Source organism: Lissotriton helveticus, chromosome 4_1 (assembly GCF_964261635.1).
Source record: "Lissotriton helveticus chromosome 4_1, aLisHel1.1, whole genome shotgun sequence".
Classification (NCBI taxonomy): Eukaryota; Metazoa; Chordata; class Amphibia; order Caudata; family Salamandridae; genus Lissotriton; species Lissotriton helveticus.
Window position 1 is genome coordinate 929,440,084 of NC_136063.1, and position 18,139 is coordinate 929,458,222.

The window sequence follows — 18,139 nt, forward strand, 5'->3', positions numbered from 1 at the left end:
AGAACGGCTGTGAAGGAAGGATCTTAGCCAGGACAGAGCAAGACCTGAAATACCCAGGTCCCTGAGCCGTTGGACCAACGTACGGTGGTTAACGGTGTCAAAGGCCGCACTTAGATCCAGGAGGATAACTGCCACTGATCCTCCTGCATCGATGATCTTCCTGGCCTCTTCAACTACCGCCACCATCGCAGTCTCCGTGCCCTGGCCCGGACGGAAGCCTGTCTGTGAGGGTTTGAGCAGTTCACTGGATTCGAGATATTTAGACAACTGGCCGTTGATGAATTTTTCTGCCACCTTGCTGATGCTTGGCAGAAGGGAAATCGGACAAAAGTTGGTCAAGTTTAGGGGGTCAAGGTTGTTTTTTTTTTAATAAGGCCTTAACCACAGCCTTCTTCCAACTAGGAGGAACCATTCCCTGCGATAGAGAGGAATTGATCACATTCACCATTGGGGCAAGAATGGTGGGTGCGACAAGTTTTAAGATCTTGACAGGAGCTGGGTCAAGCGGGGAGCCACTCTTAATTGACTGTAGAATAGGAGTCAGGGTGTCCTCGCTAATAGGAATAAATGTGTCCAGTACTATATTGAGGTTCTGCGACTGTGTCGGAAGCGGGTCGGGTTGGTCAGCGGAATTATGAGTGGGAAGTTGTTTCAGGATATTTTGGATCTTTTGATCAAAAAATGTTGCTAGCTCGTTACAGTGGTTGTCCGAGAGATCGCCGGTGCATGTAGGCTCCGGGGTTTTTAGGAGTTTTTTCACGATTTGGAAGGTTTCTCTTGACGAGCTAGAGGCAGCTCTTATTCTTTCTTCAAAGAAAACTACTTGCGCTGCTTTAAGGCCTTTTTTGTAGTTGAGGATTGTGAGTTTATAATCCTTCTTGCTTTTAAGATCATAGTCCTTCCTCCATAATCTTTCAGACTTTTTACAAAGTTTTTTTAGGAGGCAAACCTCCTGAGTAAACCAGGGCAAGGTGTTTTTTTCCCGTAGTTTAAGGTAAAGTTTTTGGGGGAGGACGATGTTCAGGGAGTTTTCAATCCACGAGGAGAACTTGACGTCCGCAACTGCGGGGTCTGCCTCATAGATTGGAGAAGAGAGCTCCAGAACATGCTTCCATTTGTCAGTGTCTAATTTAGACCAAGGGCGTGAGGGTCTACCAGGAGCTGGCCTGGGGCGCGGAGTGGTCGGGATCCACTAGCTAAACGGAATAAGCAGGTGGTCAGTCCACGGTATCGGGATTGGTGCCATCACTTTAAGGTCCAAGATATTCGAAAAAATGGGATCCAGCAAATGCCCCAGTGCGTGCGTGGGTTGGTTGTTCCCCAAATAGAGCTGGTGAATTGCAAGGTCTAGTAGCAGTTCCGAAGCTATGCTGTCTCTACTATTGTCAAAATGGATATTTAGATCCCCTAGGATCATAAAATTGGGAAGGGTACTGGCCAGGGCCATAGAAGTTTCCAAGAGAGAGTCGCAGAACTTTCCCATAGTACCTGGGGGAAGGTAAATAAGAACTCCCGAGAGGGATTTACATGGGAACATTTGGATGGTGAAGTAAACATTTTCGCAGTCAGAAAGGGGGCTGCCGTAGAGCCAGCAGGAGAGGTAGTCGTTATGGATTATGGCTATCCCTCCTCCCCTCCCCTTCGCTCGATCCAAATGTTGTATGAGGAAGCCCGGAGGCAACGCCTGAACAATGTCCGGATCGGAGTCTGATGAGAGCCATGTCTCTGATAAAAACAAAATCTCTAATTGTTGCTCCTCTAAGAGCGTATAGATTTCCAGCGCGTGTTTAGGCAGGGATCGACAGTTTAACATGGCCATATTAATGTGTGAGTTTTCACTAGCAGGACATGAAAAACCTAAAAGTACATGTCAAATTATTTTGAATATAATACACAGTACCCTATGGGTTGTCTAGGGCATACTCTAGGAGTGACTTACATGAATAAAAAAGGGAATTTAAGGCTTGGCAAAAGGTTTATTTTGAAAGCTCAAAATAGCAGTTTAAAACAGCACACAGGCTGCAATGGCAGACCCGAGACAAATTTTGAGAAGCTACTTTAGTGGATGGCACAATAAGTGCTGCAGGGATCACTGACAGAATATCGACAGTGAGAATATCGAGGTACAAAAATATTGATGCCCAGAATATCGAAGTCCTATCTACATAATGGTAAGTACAAAAATATGGGGGGGAAATATTGTTGTTAAAAATATTGTTGTTAAAAATATTGGTTGGTTTAATGTTTATAAAATAAAATAAATAATACATACAATTAATAACAAAGAGTTACAATTATTAGAAAATGTTTAAAATTATAATTAATACATATAAAAATTAATTAAACATAGATATGTATAAAATAGAAAATATATACTTACTTAATAATATTTATAAACATTTTAATAACTTATAAATTGTTAAAACATATAAAAAATGATAAATACATATATACGCATACACCAATAATACAAATTAAAAACAAAAAACATATATAACAAATTAATAATTTTTTTAAATTAATCTTTTTAAATACATTTTACAATACATTAACTAAAACAGTAGAGAAAATATTGGATAGCGGAGGGGATAAAATTACTATTTTTACTCCAGAGAGTGAATTGGACAACTGTTCATCTCATGCCCCGAAGTTAGGAGGCATGACACTGACAGACTTGTTATACGCTGATGATCTAGTCCTGATCAGTCGGACCCCAATTGGTCTTCAACACCTCCTGGATGCGACTAGCAACTTTTCTCAAAGAAACTCCTTAAAAATAAACCTTACTAAAACCAAAATTATGACAGTAAACTACCATGAGAAGACAAGTCCAAGCTGGTATCTTGATGGGAAATGTCTACATCAAGTAACAAGCTACAAGTATCTCAGGATACTTTTAGATCAAAACAACTCCTTCAAGCCGCAGCTGGAATCCTTGCGAAGGAAGGGTGCTATGACCTACCTACCTACTTAAACCTTTTAAGAAGAAGTTGCCGGACCTGTCACTAGATCCTTTCTTAAACGTCCTGTGAGCCAAATTGCAGCCCACGATCGCCTACGGTAGTGAACCAATGAGAGGAAGAGACGCTGCAACTTTAAACAGCATAATAACAACCTCTTACAGAGTAATATTTCAGCTGCCTAAATACGTTTCCCTGGCCCAAATGTGGCTGGAATTTGAGCCACAAAATCAAGCGGCAGAGAGAATGGGAGCCTATGCAAAATGCTGGCATAAAATCAGAGCTGCTGAAATGAGTTCCCTTAATAACCATCTTTGGGTAGAACTAACACGCACAAGGAAATCACCAGCTAACAAATACCTATTGGATTCTATCCAAGCCCTAGGTCTGACAGACCTTTGGAATACCTCAACGGCTCATTGTGTGTTAAAAAAACTAGTTCCAAAGTCAAAAAGACTTAAATCTTCTGTAGAGGATAAGGAAGCACTGTCAAAACGAGCTCATGGCTGGGTTGTGCTCAATAATTACGAAGCCGGTCAACCTCAACCTTACCTAAACGCAGGAATAAAGATAACAACTATAGAAACATTTTTGAAGCTTCGCCTGGGAGTTGGTTCAATTAAACCATTTTTACCACCTTCGGAAAGTAGAGGAGGGGACCAGCTTTGCAGGCTATGTGCTTGTGGAGTCGAGAACCTCATCCACATCATTTGTATCTGCGACAGATAAAAACAAATAAGGAAAACTTTATTAAAGCCATCCTTCAAGCAGCATGGCATCAGGTCCTGCAGGCAGGCGGTAATCCTGTGCTTTAATCCAATCCTAGCACAGCTGAATTGCCGCCTTACAAAATTTCTTAATCTCACTGAACAGAGGCTGAAAAACATATCTCTACTGGCCTCAAACTAGTACTACATGATGGTCCTTGGAACTAATCTAGTCCGCCTAGGAAAGCTAATCTTAATAATTTAAGCATAGCACCAGGACCACTCCAGCAGTCACACCTTGAAGCTGTTTTTGTTGCCTCGAATAACCAGAGTGGCAAGGGAACTCCATGGTGAAAGACATTAACACACTGAATAAAAATTCTCGACAATGGAATCTGAGGGCGGATTGCTCAATAATACAACCTATATCAGGCAGACTTTTATCCTGACTAGACCATTAATTGCATTTGTACAGTTTTATGTAAAATACAGCGTGGATTATTTTAAAACTGGTTAATTTTTTTTAACAGTGAATTATTTTAAAAACTGGTCAAATTGTTGCAATAGTGGATTTTGACTTTAAAGATTATTTCATGTATGCAGCAGTTTTAACTAATCATGCATAATAAAAATGACTTACTTACTTACTCCAGAGAGTGCAACAGTAGGGAAATTGTTGGATAGCGTAGGGGTAAAAACTACTATTCCCACTCCAGTGAGTACAACAGTAGGAAAAGTGTTGGATAGCGTAGGGGTAAAAATTACTATTCCCACTCCAGAGAGTGCAACAGTAGGGAAAATGTTGGATAGCGTGGGGGTAAAAACTACTATTCCCACTCCGGTGAGAGCAACAGTAGGGAAAGTGTTGGATAGCGTAGGGGTAAAAATTACTATTGCAACTCCAGTGAGTGCAACAGCAGGGAAGATTTTGGATAGTGGAGGGGTAAAAATTACTATTTCCACTCCAGAGAGTGCAAAAGTAGGGAAAGAGTTGGATAGCGTAGGTATAAAAAATGTACTATTCCCACTCCAGAGAGTACAACAGTAGGGAAAGTGTTGGATAGCGAAGGGGTAAAAATAACTATTCCCACTCCAGTGAGTGCAACAGTAGGGAAAGTTTTGCATAGCAGAGGGGAGGAAATTACTATTCCCACTCCAGAGAGTGCAACAGTAGGGAAAGTATTGTATAGCGATCATGTACAAATTACTATTTCCACTCCAGAGAGTGCAACAGTAGGGAAAGTGTTGGATAGCAGAGTGTTAAAATTAACATACTTATCAATGAAATAATTATTACAATTAAATAACCAATAAATATTTAATTAATAATAAATTAATTATACATACTAATAAATAAATATTAATAATTATTTTATTATAATTAAATTACTCCCCACCCTATTCCCCTATAAACCCACAACCCAGCCCTAAAAAAACACAATTAATATTATCAACTAATTCATTAATAAAAATTAATAACCAGTCAATAATTAGTTAATAATAAATTAATTATAAATACCAATAAATAAACATTAATATTTATCTTTTTTATAATTAAATTACATCCCACCCTATTCCACTATAAACCCACAACACGCTCTTAAAAAAACCACAATTAATATAATTATCTATTAATTGATTTATACAGCTTAATAACCAATGTTTTAATTAATTATTAATAAATTAATTATAAACGATAATAAATAAAAAATAAACTTTTTTATAATTAAATTACTTCCCACCCTATTCCCCTATAAACCCACAACTTGCTCCTCAAAAAATAACACAATTTATATAATTATCTATTAATTAATTTATATTAATTAATAACCAATTAATAATTAAGTAATAACAAATTAATTATAAATAATTATAAATAAAAACGAATAATTACGTTATTATAATTAAATTACTTCCCACCCTATTCCCCTATAAACCCACAACCCGCTACAGAACTAAAATACAGAAAAACAATTCATGAAAGTAATTACTGCTAAATATTCAACACATACATAAAAAAACTACACTTATACCAAAAAATTACATCACATACTTTTAACACACATACTAAAATACAGAACACTAATATAAATATCGACATTAATAACAACTATATTTTTACAAACGATATTACTGTCTTCAATATTATTGTTGTTGTTCGAAATAATCGACTCGATATTCTGTCTGTACACCGCTCTGCAGGTCCACCAGTAGCATTTATTTTACAGGCCCTGGGTATATAGTATACCACTTTACTAGGGACTTATAAATAAGTTGAATATGCAAATATGGGGTAACCCAATATTACCATGTTTTATATAGGGGTAGGCGAAAAATTCCACTCCGCCTGCGGAGTTCGCAGAGGTTTGCGCACTCCGTGCTCTGTGTGGAGTTCTGAAAAACTCTGTGAAGTGACGCGGAGCAGAGTTTTTTCTCTCAAGTAGCTAACCAATGCTAAGTTGGAGAGCTCTCGCAAGAAAAAATTGCGCGCTAGACTTCCTCCCGGCGATATTTCTCCTCAAGGGCAGTTGCTACCGCTCGCGTTGAGAAATCTGTCATTCGCGTTGATGAGGATGCCGCTCAAGTAGAATGTCTACTTGAGTGGTAGAAAACAGCGGCGCCCTCTGGTGCAACGCGTTTTGACACTCATGCCGATTTCAAAGCGCTGGACAAACTCCAGGTGCTAAAAATCAGTACGAGCAGCGCGGCTTACGAGACTCCGCTGCTAGCGGAACTCGCAAGAGTGTGGCAGAATTTTTCTGCCACTTTGCGGAGTTCCGTGGAGTAAAACTCTGCAAACTCCACCAAGACCTAGTTTTATAGAGTGAGTGAAAGCACTGTAGCACTAGTCAGCAGTTGTAAAGTACGCAGAGTCCTAAAGCCAACAAAAACCATTCCAGCAAAACAGGAGACGAGGAGGCAAACTTTTTGTGAGAAGCCCACCCTACGGATGACAGGTTTAGCGATCTACATATGGAAAATGTTAATTGTAGTGCCTGGGGATCACTGAGGTGCTCCAATCAAGGTGCAACACACTTGAAGCTGTGTTTAAGTATGAGATATTACAGATAACTGTGAGTATAGACGCGGTCACACATGTAAGTACCTAATACTTTCTGTAGTAGTTGTGCAGCTTTGCCATACTATTAAGTGATTAGAAACAGTCAGACATTTAAGGCTCTCTGAAAATTGAGATGGTTGATAATTTGCCCTTATCCTTCCACAAATCAAGTCTCTTTGCCTCGCTGTGTTCATTTTCTTTTTCTCCAATTGGAACCTTAGATGCATTTTATAATGATGCCCTTTTGTGGTAGGGAATGCTGGGGCATTGCGACGTGCATGGGTGGGGGCGTCACCAACCCCCCTCCCCTACTTTAGCAGCTTGAGTAGGGGTGGATTCCACTGGCCAGTAAGTCTAACACTGTGCTTTAAATGGTAAAGTAATGTCGTACTGAGTGCCTCCCCTTCTTTAATGTGAGGCAGAGTATCTCATTTGAAAGGGGGAGTTCCCCCGCTTCTTAGCACTGGTGCAGTACCTTTCATAGTACAGCCCTGGCATTTCTCAAGAGCAAACAGGTACCACAGATTATTGAGTATGTGCACTTTTTTAATTTCATTTCAACCACTAGTCCAACCGAAATCCTTTGAAATACCTGTGTGTCTTCTTTGACTTTGATCCGAGACATCGGTTTACAAAAAGTAGGGCCTAAGTACCATTGCAAGGGGATTTTTACGAAGAAGCTGTGGGTCGAGGGATAAATGAAACAATAAAACATGAAAGTATGATTGAAGGGACTGACGAAGCCAGGGATGGGATGAAGGGTGTGGAGAAAGATGAGTGGAGGAAGAGATGCATGGTTTGATGATGGATGGATTGACCAATAAGTGGATGGCTTGCTGGCTGGAGTGAGTGATGATGAGTGGCGATAAGGCTGGAGAGATGATGATAGGTGGCTGACTGCATGGAAGGATGGATGGATAGAGAGAATTGTGAACAGATGGATGGGTAGAATGATGGATGGATGAATGGATGAATGGATGACCAAAATCGTTGTGATTTAACCTGTGAAAGAAACCATTAGGCCACATGTTGTCAGAATTTCCAGAGGGAAGCAAACTATTTAGTGCCTGACTCACTCGCTTCACTCGATGCAATCGCGACATAGTTCAAAGGGAGGAGGGGGTTCATTTTTACGGCTTCTCCTTTGCGCTTGAGTCTGCAGCACTGCCCTCTCCTGTTGTGCGTGTCTACGTGCCGGCACGAGACCCCTGCGACGCGCATCCAAAGTCTACAATAATCCCCTGTCCCCTGCCTCACGTGCTGCCGGTGCCCTGCCGGCGTCTCTCGCTGCCACAGCTACTGGACCCCTCCACTCCGGGGAGAGGGGTCCTCGTCCGTGACAGACGCGCACATCCAAGCACACCAAAAACAGAATATTGCAAATGTGCAGAATGAAATACGGTACTTCTGTCTTCCTCGTCTTATAACACAAACCCCAAAAGGACGTTAGAAAAGCAGAGGTTCGCGGCTGTGTGATTCTCAGCACCGCCCCTCTCTGACAAATGGATGCTTCCGTCCCGCCCCTTTGATGGACTTTTCGGCTGCTAGGCTTTAGTTCTTAGAGAAGCTGAGGGGCAGGAGAGCAGGAGAGTTGTGAATCCCGAGGGTCGCCGGGGACACTGGGACACGCAGGCTGCGCATTCATCCTTTGCCTGCTGCAGGGCCGGACCCTGACTGCCTGTCAGAGATGTCCCACCCAAGGACCGTCCTCCTGCTGCTGCTCTGGGCAGGGGTGCTGCGGGGCCAGCAGCAAAGAGGTAAGAGAGTGGACACGAGCAGATGAGATGGGTGCCTGCCTGCCTACCTACCCAATCTATATTTTTTGGGGGGAAATAATGAAGTTACTCCAACTTTGCTTACAATGTATTGATTTTTTTAGTTGTATAATCAGACGGAAAACATTTAATCAAGGTGTGCGGTCCAGGTGGGGATCACCAGTCAATCATCTGTGTGACCTGTCCATGCACAAGGGATGCGCCAGCATTTGCTCCGTGCAGGGCAATGCATGTCTCCAATGCCGTGTTCTTGTTAAAGTTTTCCGTTTGAAAGCGTTATAGATTTGTACGAGGCACGTTATAAACCTTTCTTTCTGTGTAATTTGGGAATCCGCACTGTTCTCTTAGGGCTGTTCCTGCGCAGTCCGGGTCTGTAAATACACTGGTTGCAGTTGTCCAAAGTGCAGCAGGTACAGTGGCACCAGGCCCAGCAGTCTGAGGGCCCCCTCTACCGCAGCTATAGCTGTGTTTTACTCCCATGCCAGATGGTGGGGGGTGTTGAGGCAATTCTTTGCTTGCATTAGGGCGCATGACACACTTACTGCTCCACTGCAAATGCACATAGTCTGACGTGAATTAGCGAAAAATATTGTGGATCCGTGAATGGTAGAGATATTTTAAGCACTTACATCTTCTGAAGAGGGACTATACGGAGCTCTGCCTAGGATCACACCGTGCGTCCAAGTAGGGGAGTCGTGATTCAAACTCATGTCCATTAATTCAACAAGTCAGCGTCCTGGAAGTGCTCACCTAACTTTTTTTTATAGCAAAGACATCGGATTTCGTATCATACCCTGTCGGCTACAAGAATTCCCATTGCAATTGTATTGGGAGTAGAAGCCGTTCACGCATTTTCTCCCATTAAAACTGTCTTTTCTATTTTTGCCCAAATGTCGGAGATAACGCGAGGGATCCATTTGCTCAGGTTCACACATGGGGTAAAGCGTGTAATCCAGGGCTGCATTCCAGGCCGCCGGGTTCCACAGTCCGGATTTAGCCACTGAATCGCATCTGTGACCTATCTGCTGCCGGGTGACTCCAGCGGACAAGGGTCCGCTTTGTTGAACGTGTTGCAGATGTTTCTGTGCTGAACAGGGACCACCGCTGCCGGCACATTGTGGTGCAGATGCGCCCCTTCAACTCCCCCATGCAGTTTCCTATGCGTGAGGGGGCCCCAGCTGGTGTGCTGAGGAATGGGATGTGTTCGCAGGAATCCGCTACAACTCCACAGGGTGTACGCAGCTCCGCATAATTCGTCTCCTGTGTACTTTTTTTTTTTTACCCCGCGTGCGGCCATGTAAAAGTCAGCAATTTTCACAGATGTTGAGGGGCAGTTTAGCTGACAGGATTGAGTTTTTCCGAATAGTTGTCTAAGTTCTATTATCGCAGTGTACCAAAAAGTGCTCCTTGAAGCTTTTGTTTTGCGGTTAGGGGGCGCTTTTGTAAAGTACACTTTAGCAGCTGCCTCGAGGCGCAGTTTGCTGCGCGGAGAAGCTCTCTTGAGGCTTTTCCCGAGTAGCGCGCCCCGGGAAGGCCCATAAAGAGAGCCGTCGAGGTATACCCTGAGAGTTGTATCAGCTGCCTGCCTGAGATGAGGCGGGAAAGTCATCCACGATGAGGAGCGCAGCAGGACCTGCGTTTCTCTCTCACAGTGGACGCGTCGGAGGGACGGATGATCCGGGCCAGCACACATGGTTATCATAGCGGAATAGTTGGAATTCTCCGGCCCTGCGTGCAGGATTCAATGCGCTTTGGAAGATAAAAGAAGCGTGCGACGGGTTGTTTTTGGAAATTCCGAGCCTTATCACACTTGGACAAAAAACATAACTCAAGAGCTATTATTACAAAAGACTTTGATCACCAAATGAACGTTTTGCCGAGAGAAGTTAGAAAAGACACCTTAAGGGGCCATCTGATGAATGATGTCACCATAACATATCTTAAAACCCTGACGTCATCAAACATAGCAACATTCTGAGATGGTTTTTGGTGGTGAATGTTATTGATACTGGATTTAGGTAAAGTGAGCTGTGTTTGTTACTTAATTGGATGCCCCTTTAAATAAATCCGCAGACTGGCGAGTTAAGTGGTGTAGGAAGCTCGGGGTGCATGCTGGGAAGTTAGGCATGTGAAATGCAGAACAGGACTCCTGGTTCAGAGACGTTTGCTATCCCAGCAGGTTACTCCTTAATTCCATGCTCCTCTTCTCTTACATCAGCTAGTCGGTGTAGCATCACACTACGGCCACAGAAATTATGAGGCAACTAAGGACCAAATTATACGACAGGGTTAAAGCAATTATGTGCAAGAAGCAGCAAATTATGTGGAATTATGGGGCACTGTTTTTGGCAGGGCGCTCTTGCCAGGAACCCCAACGGTATGCAAAATGCAAAGCTTTTTATCAGAAGAAAATGTATGCACATTGACTTGATCCAGCCTCTTGAAGAATGTATTAACCAACATATGCTGATTTAGACTTAATGGAAGCATTAAGCACCATTTTATTAGCACTCGTAGAGTGAAGTAGTTTGTGTAAAACACAATGTTGCACTCAGCTGAAAATAATTGTTATGGTACACACGTTACTGTAACAAAAAGTGTACCTCTTGAGTTCTGCATAAACTATTTGTTTCACAGCTATTATGAAAGAGCCTGACAGAAATATTGTATATTTCATATTTTAATGTAGTCATCTCACTGGCAGGCACTGTGATCTTCATGATATCAAACTTTAGAATGAAAAATAAAATGTTTCGGATTTTCTTTACTCTGGGTACCCTTATGAAATAACTCTTTCTTTGAAAACAGTATTTGTTGGATCACATGAATTTGCACTGAAAATGAAGCAAAATAGTTTCACAGAAAATAAGCAATCATTATTTCCATCGTGTGTGAATCCATTTTTTTATAGCTCAGGATGTTTTTTTCATTTAATATAAACAAAAGCTATTTCCAAGTCCATCAAGTGGGGATCTAACACCTATATTGCCCTACTGACCGATGTGAACATAATAGAAAGGTGTGTGGCCTTTGTGAAGTGTCCGTCACTGTGCTGCATCATGTGTGGTGCTTTTTCTAGTAACTTTTGAACTGTTTGAGATAAAAGTAGTTTTAGTAGTTGAAATCTGCAAACTATGCAGCTAACAAATTATACAGCCCAGGGTGGAATACATGTCAAGTTCAACATACATTCTTAACGACAATGCAGCACAATCACATTTTACCAGTGGACCTTATTATGCTGTACTCTGTGCCACTGGAATGATGCTGCACGGAAGGAACAAATTATGTGGCAGGGTTAACTAAATTATTTGGCAGAAAACAACAAAATATGTGGTGCAGTGCAGCACATTTCGTGGCAGAATTCCTTCACTATTTTGTCATTTCTACGGTTTTAAAGCTTTCTTGGCAACGGTTGTATCACACTGGTATCAGTTTAATACCTCAGCAAAAGAAAGGTGATCTGTCACTTCATGGTAAACATTCTGTGTGGCAACAGACGTGGCAGCACTTTGAGTAACTTTTCATCTGTTTGACCTAGATTTTTTTTTTTTTAAATCCGCATATTGTGCAGTAGATTGTGGATTACATGGCAAATGCAGCAAATCCATAATTTGGTGAAAAACGTTGAGATTGCACTAATCTACAATACATTCACAGTCCCATCAAAACAGCTGTAGATAGCAACATAAATTCATAAGCATGATACCCATGGGAATGGAATACCCTTCATCTGCAAAGCTTACTTTTTGACCAGTGTTTACACCAGCATAATAGAAAATTTCCCGGGCCTAATATTCACCAAGTGTGTATTCATTTTCAAATTTGATTCAGTTCAGAAGCAGTATCCTCAATAGTATGGGTGCATCGAAGGGCTAAATGTGATGTATAAACAATTGGTTAATTTCGTGTTTAATCTTCAAGGTTATTCATTTTATAGTCTGAATGTCCACAAAATCTGTTAGTCACCGAAGCCGCTGCAGATAGTCATAATCATTAGCCCAGGTGCAGCAGTGAAATTGATGCAACACATAATGAAGGGGCCCGGATGCAGAGTTTGATGAGTGGCCCCTGAGTCTCCCATTTCTCACAAATATTCATTGGCCTTGGACTGAAAGGCCCCCCCTTAATAGTGGGGCCACCACCTGCACTGTGAGGGCTTTAGGGCCCTGTGTTATGCCCCTGCCCTAATACTTTGGTTAGTATGCAAATTGCAAGCCAGCATAGGAGCCTTTCTGCAATGCTAGTGGGAAACTATTGCGTTGGCATTAGCATGAGCCGCAGGGCAGGAAGTTACAGAAAACGTCAGATATCCCTGCTTTGACAAAGAATGCTTTCCTTGGTTTGTTTATTGGTGTTTGCAATGTAGTAATAAATGTGTGGGCAAATTGAAATGCTGCCATGGTGGAAAGGAGAGGATTGTTCCAAGCAAGGTGAGTGAATGAGAACCGAAGCAGTTCTCCCAGTTAGTCCTTTATTAGGTCGAAGCCTACCAGAAAATACTTTTTGAGGACATTCTGAAAGCTTCCCCGGGAATGCATTCCACACATTGCTTACAATTGGACTTGTGTTTTGTAACTCACAATTGAATACTTTCTATTTTCTGAAACTATTTGTTTTAGGCTGTCCAGTCCCACCTGTGGAGCATAGCCTCTTTACCACCTCTACTTGTATTGTGCTTGCTTTCTATAAACAGGCTGTTAAAGTTGGTTCCTATCTTGTCACATTTGCTGTGCATACAAACACAGAGGTCAACTGTCAGGCTCTGCCTTCTGAGGGAGCCCAGTGCTTACTTTTCCTTCTCTGACTTCAAAGTGAGAGGATGGATGTGACAATCTTACTGTATGCACTAGGCAGGAAAGGAACGTTTTTTCCTAACACACAACATTTGAATGTCTGTAAATGTACTGTGCAAATATTTCAGAATATATCATAGTAAGGAAAGCTCAATTGAAACACTTTTTTTTCTTCTGAAGTGTGGTGGAAACAAATATTTTAATACAGTCAAAACAAATCAATACATTAAATGATACCATTTTAACACATTATTGTCTGTGTGCTGAATTGTTTTGTCAGTAAAACTGTGATATTTTTCATCCTATTTTTCAATAAACCCTCGGCTGAACTGACAGCCACTGTGCTAGCTGGACTGGTACTATGGAAGCAGGTGGATATGTTATAGACATCTATGTCAGTTTTGAGATGGGACATTTGTAGGAAGTTGCAAGGGTATGACATACACATAGACTATGTTCTCACACTTTTCTTCCGCTGAAGGTTATTCATGACCCCACTCTCGGTGACGGAATAAGCACTTACAGCTGACACCTATGTGGCCTGGCAGGGCTCCAGACTTGTTCACATTATTAATCATCAACTTGGTAAAGGCTTTTACCAGTGGCAGTGCCACACCACTGGCAGAAGGAAATGTCCTATCACTGCCAACCAGATGTCTGTCATTGCTTCACCTCACCCACCATTACTCCCACTGATAGTAGTTCTGCCCTGTCCTTTTCTTTGACTGACCTTTACTTGGACCTGTGGAAATCACCATTATAAGTGCAGGTCAAGGCACTATGGATGCAAGGTCAGTTGGAGGTCGAGGTTAATTGAGCACGTAATGGCAGTGCACGCTTGACGCAACACCTGCAAGCTTGTGCTTAGCTATGAATAGAAGCAAAGTTATTGTTCTGGCTGCCAGCTTACCAGCAGGGTCACCGGGACACATTCAAGCAGTGGCCTGCTATCGAAAATCCCGAAATCCTATTCTGTTTGTCAGCATGACCCAGAAGGAATGTGGTCCCCACCAACAGGCTACTCTTAAACATGAGCCCCTTAAATGAAAACAAGCATTGGCAAAGTCAGTAGGTTTGACATTTGTTCGGCCTGTGGAATAGGCGTGCGCGCACCTTACATGCTTCAAACCAATTGTATGCTGAGTTAGAGATAAAAGCATCTGAAACGTGAATGATACATAAAAAAATATCTGTTTTATTTTTCGAGCTGCACTTTTTGGGGGATATTTTTATCAGCACTTGATCCCCAGGGCTGCCAGAGTGCTCGCAAACTGATTTCAGATATACAAAAATACCCCATGTATTCCAATTAATGGTGTAAGGACACTCCCAAGCAGCCAAAAGAAAAACGGTGAGACTTAAATACTCCTGTGGGGTGATTGATGCAAGTTGCTAGTGACAATGTCTCAAGCCAGTGACATAACGTTCTGGAGCAAAAGAAGCCAATGGCGGAAGGAGGCTGAGCCAAAGCCTTTAACGTACTTTAAGGGTATATTGCCTCATTGAGGGGAGCTCTGGCACTGTTAAAACATCGTAATATAATTATTAATCTTGACCAGCAGAGCACATCCTTTTTCCTCCAGTTAGGCTCCAATCATTATTTATGAGGTTTACAGTGTTTCTCCTGCAGGCCCCCAGGGCCACCCTACACCAACACCTGCTGGCCTTGGAGGCCGCTGGGCACCCATACTTGCTGGCCACAAGGGTCACAGTGCACCCACTTCTGCTGCCCCCCAGGGCCACCCCGCACCCACACCTGCTGGCCCCCAGGGCCACTCACAACCACACCTGCTAGACCCCAGGGCCACCCTGTATCCACACCTGCTGGTCCCAAGGGCCACCATGCACCCACACCTGCTGGCCCCTACGGCCACCCTGGACCCACATCTGCTGGCCCCCCGAGCCACCCTGGACCCACACCTGCTGGCCCCCAGGGCTGCCGTGCACCCACACCTACTGGTCCCCAGGGCCACTCACAACCACACCTGCTAGACCCCAGGGCCACCCTGTATCCACACCTGCTGGTCCCAAGGGCCACCTTGCACCCACACCTGCTGGCCCCAAGAGCCACCCTTTACCCACACCTGCTGGCCCCTACGGCCACCCTGGACCCACACCTGCTGGCCCCCAGGGCTGCCGTGCACCCACACCTGCTGGTCCCCAGGGCCACTCACAACCACACCTGCTAGACCCCAGGGCCACCCTGTATCCACACCTGCTGGTCCCAAGGGCCACCCTTCACCCACACCTGCTGGCCCAAAGAGCCACTCTTCGCCCACACCTGCTGGCTGCTACGACCACCATACACCCAGATCTGCTGGGCCCAAGGGCCACCCTACCCCCACACCTGCTGCCCCCCGGCCCTCCTACACCCACACCTGTTGGCCTCTATTAAGAACAGATGTTTTGTCTGTTTTTTAGTGAATGTGCCTGTGTTCTGCTAATCTGTGTTAGTGTGCTTCATTGAATCACCTACTGGGGGTAGTTGTACAGTAAGTGATATCAAAGGCACGGGGTGTTCACAACATGCGGGAGGCAGCAGGGACATCTTAAGGATTTTGGAGGTCCTGGGCCAAACGTATTTTGAGGGCCCCTGCTCAGAATACCTTTGAATTTATGATCAATTTCAGCTCTTTCATGAACACTTTGGCCAGGTCACTGACAGTGCACAGGCACACTAATCCACATTTTAAATGTGTTTACATCTAATATTCAGGAATTGTGACATGTTAATATTGCTGCAAATAATATCGGTGACGCCCTCCTATTTCTCAAATGTGAGGTCCTGTTTTGATCTAAAAGAAACTTTTTTTATGGATGTTGCAGTAAACATAAACACAACATTTCTCTGCAAAATGTTTGTTATAGACTCTAACACATCACCCACATTAAAAAAAATTAAAGTAAAACAGTATTTAAAAAAATCTGTTTAAAAATTATTCAAGTTCACAAGAACAAGACTGTCCGCAGAACAGAGCTGGTTCTATCAGGGACCCCTGGAGCAATCTTTCCTTTAAATTGTGTAAAGTTATATTATAGAACGAGAGCGAGGTCCTTTCTGATGGCCCTGACTCCAGGGACAGGAGGGATAGAGTGTCAATTTACCTTCTGCCACTGTCCACCTCGGAAGATGCAGATGTTTGTCACACTCCACAATGTTTTGACTGTGAGAATCGATTCATCCACCTTACCCCGCTGAAATGCCCTGAAAGAGGTTTTTTTCAGGTATTCCTCCCTGACTAAAAACGTTGTCGCAGGTTACAAGATGTTACTAGTGTGTGACAGCACCAGCAGGGGTGGTTAAGCGGGGACCTGCAGTGTTTGAGTGCTATTTTACTTGCCATGTGACAATCTGATTGAATGTACTTTTGTGCTGTGAATTAGGTGAAGCCACACACAACAGGTGATTTTTAGCCACAAGACCATATTATGTATTTATATAACACAAAAAATGTCCTAGGACAGTAAAATGCTTTGCACAACATTGATGCGACCTGACTGTGTTTAGATTGGGTGGGGGGAATTGTTCAGCCTTGATGCATTTCTGTAGACTACAGTGTGATTTGTATACAGATTTCTTTGGCTAATCTATTCCAAGGAGCCAGGTTTTATATGTGTGATGGCAGGCAGTTTGAAGAATGATTTGGGTTTGAACAGGGAGTAAGTCTAGATATTTTGGGTAATGTGGGTTTACATCTAATTTGGGTTGGTAATTTGCTGTTCAGGTTTTAGTTGTGGCTTTGCATCACAACTGTCTGCTGAGGATGTATGACGTTACAACGCATACTTTTACTCCGCGTACCATTACAACGCGGTATTTACAACGAATACCGTTACAACGCATAGCGCTTTGGGGTGCTGGATAGTGGTAAGTATAATTTACTATTCTAACTCCAGTCCCCGTGGACCCTAGGGAAGGTGTTGGATAGTAAATTAAACTTACCTCTTATCCTAGAGCGCCCCCCAGCGCAATGCGTTGTAATGCCATGCGTTGTAATGCCCGCGTTGTAATGGTAGTGCGGAGTAAAAGTTGCGTCGTAACGGGTGTATACCGTCTGCTGACCTATTGTTACCAATGCATTAAAGAATACATCGAAAGGACTTTTGCTCCCTCAGAAAAGTATGAATCTTTCACCTCATGCTAACGCTGTCTGGTGGGTCAGTCTGATTTTTGTGGAGTGCATGCATTATAGTGCATGAAAGGCTATTTTGCATCCCAAAAGTACTCTGAATTATTACTGTGAAATTATTTTTCTCACAGATGCATTGAGTATAGAAAATAAGTATTGTCTGTTTTGTTTTTCACAGCAGTGGACTTTTTAAAACTTTAGTTAGTACGCAAAATGCAAGCCAGCATAGGGTAGGGGCCTTACTGCACTGCTAGTGGGAATCTATGGCGTTGGCATTAGCATGAGCCGCTGGGCAGGAATTTACAGAAAGCTTCAGGTATCCTTGCTTTGACAAAGCATGCTTTCCTTGGTTTGTTCATTGGTGTTTCAATATAGTAATAACTGAGCGGGCAAATTGATACGTTGCCATGTTGGAACAAGAGAGGATTGTTCCAAACAAGGTGTTTGAATGAGAAATGAAGCAGTTCTCCCAGTTAGTCCTTTTTAGGTTTTGACTAGCGATGCATGCGTACGAAGTACGCATGCGCTAGGAAAAAATCTTATGAGCTGTGTTTGGAGTCGGGTCTACGCCCCCTCCTCTCATTGGCTAGCTCCATAAATGGAGACTAGCCATTGGGAGGAGGGGGCGTCCGTCAATCTCGGACCAGATTCGGGGGCGTTCCCGAGAATTTTTCCCTTTTGGCTACGTCACGCGACGTCAGCCGAAAGCC

At 43.1% G+C, this 18,139-nt stretch overlaps 1 protein-coding gene across 1 annotated transcript in view; it reads left to right on the plus strand.

The window, feature by feature from the left end:
* Positions 1 to 8,281: 8,281 nt before the first annotated feature.
* Positions 8,282 to 18,139, plus strand: part of LAMA1 (laminin subunit alpha 1) — a 549,300-nt gene continuing 539,442 nt past the window's right edge. The window contains exon 1 of the mRNA XM_078687536.1: positions 8,282 to 8,485. Within this exon, the coding sequence (XP_078543662.1) occupies positions 8,416 to 8,485 (70 nt within the window). The 5' untranslated portion in view covers positions 8,282 to 8,415. The remainder of the gene's footprint in view (positions 8,486 to 18,139) is intronic.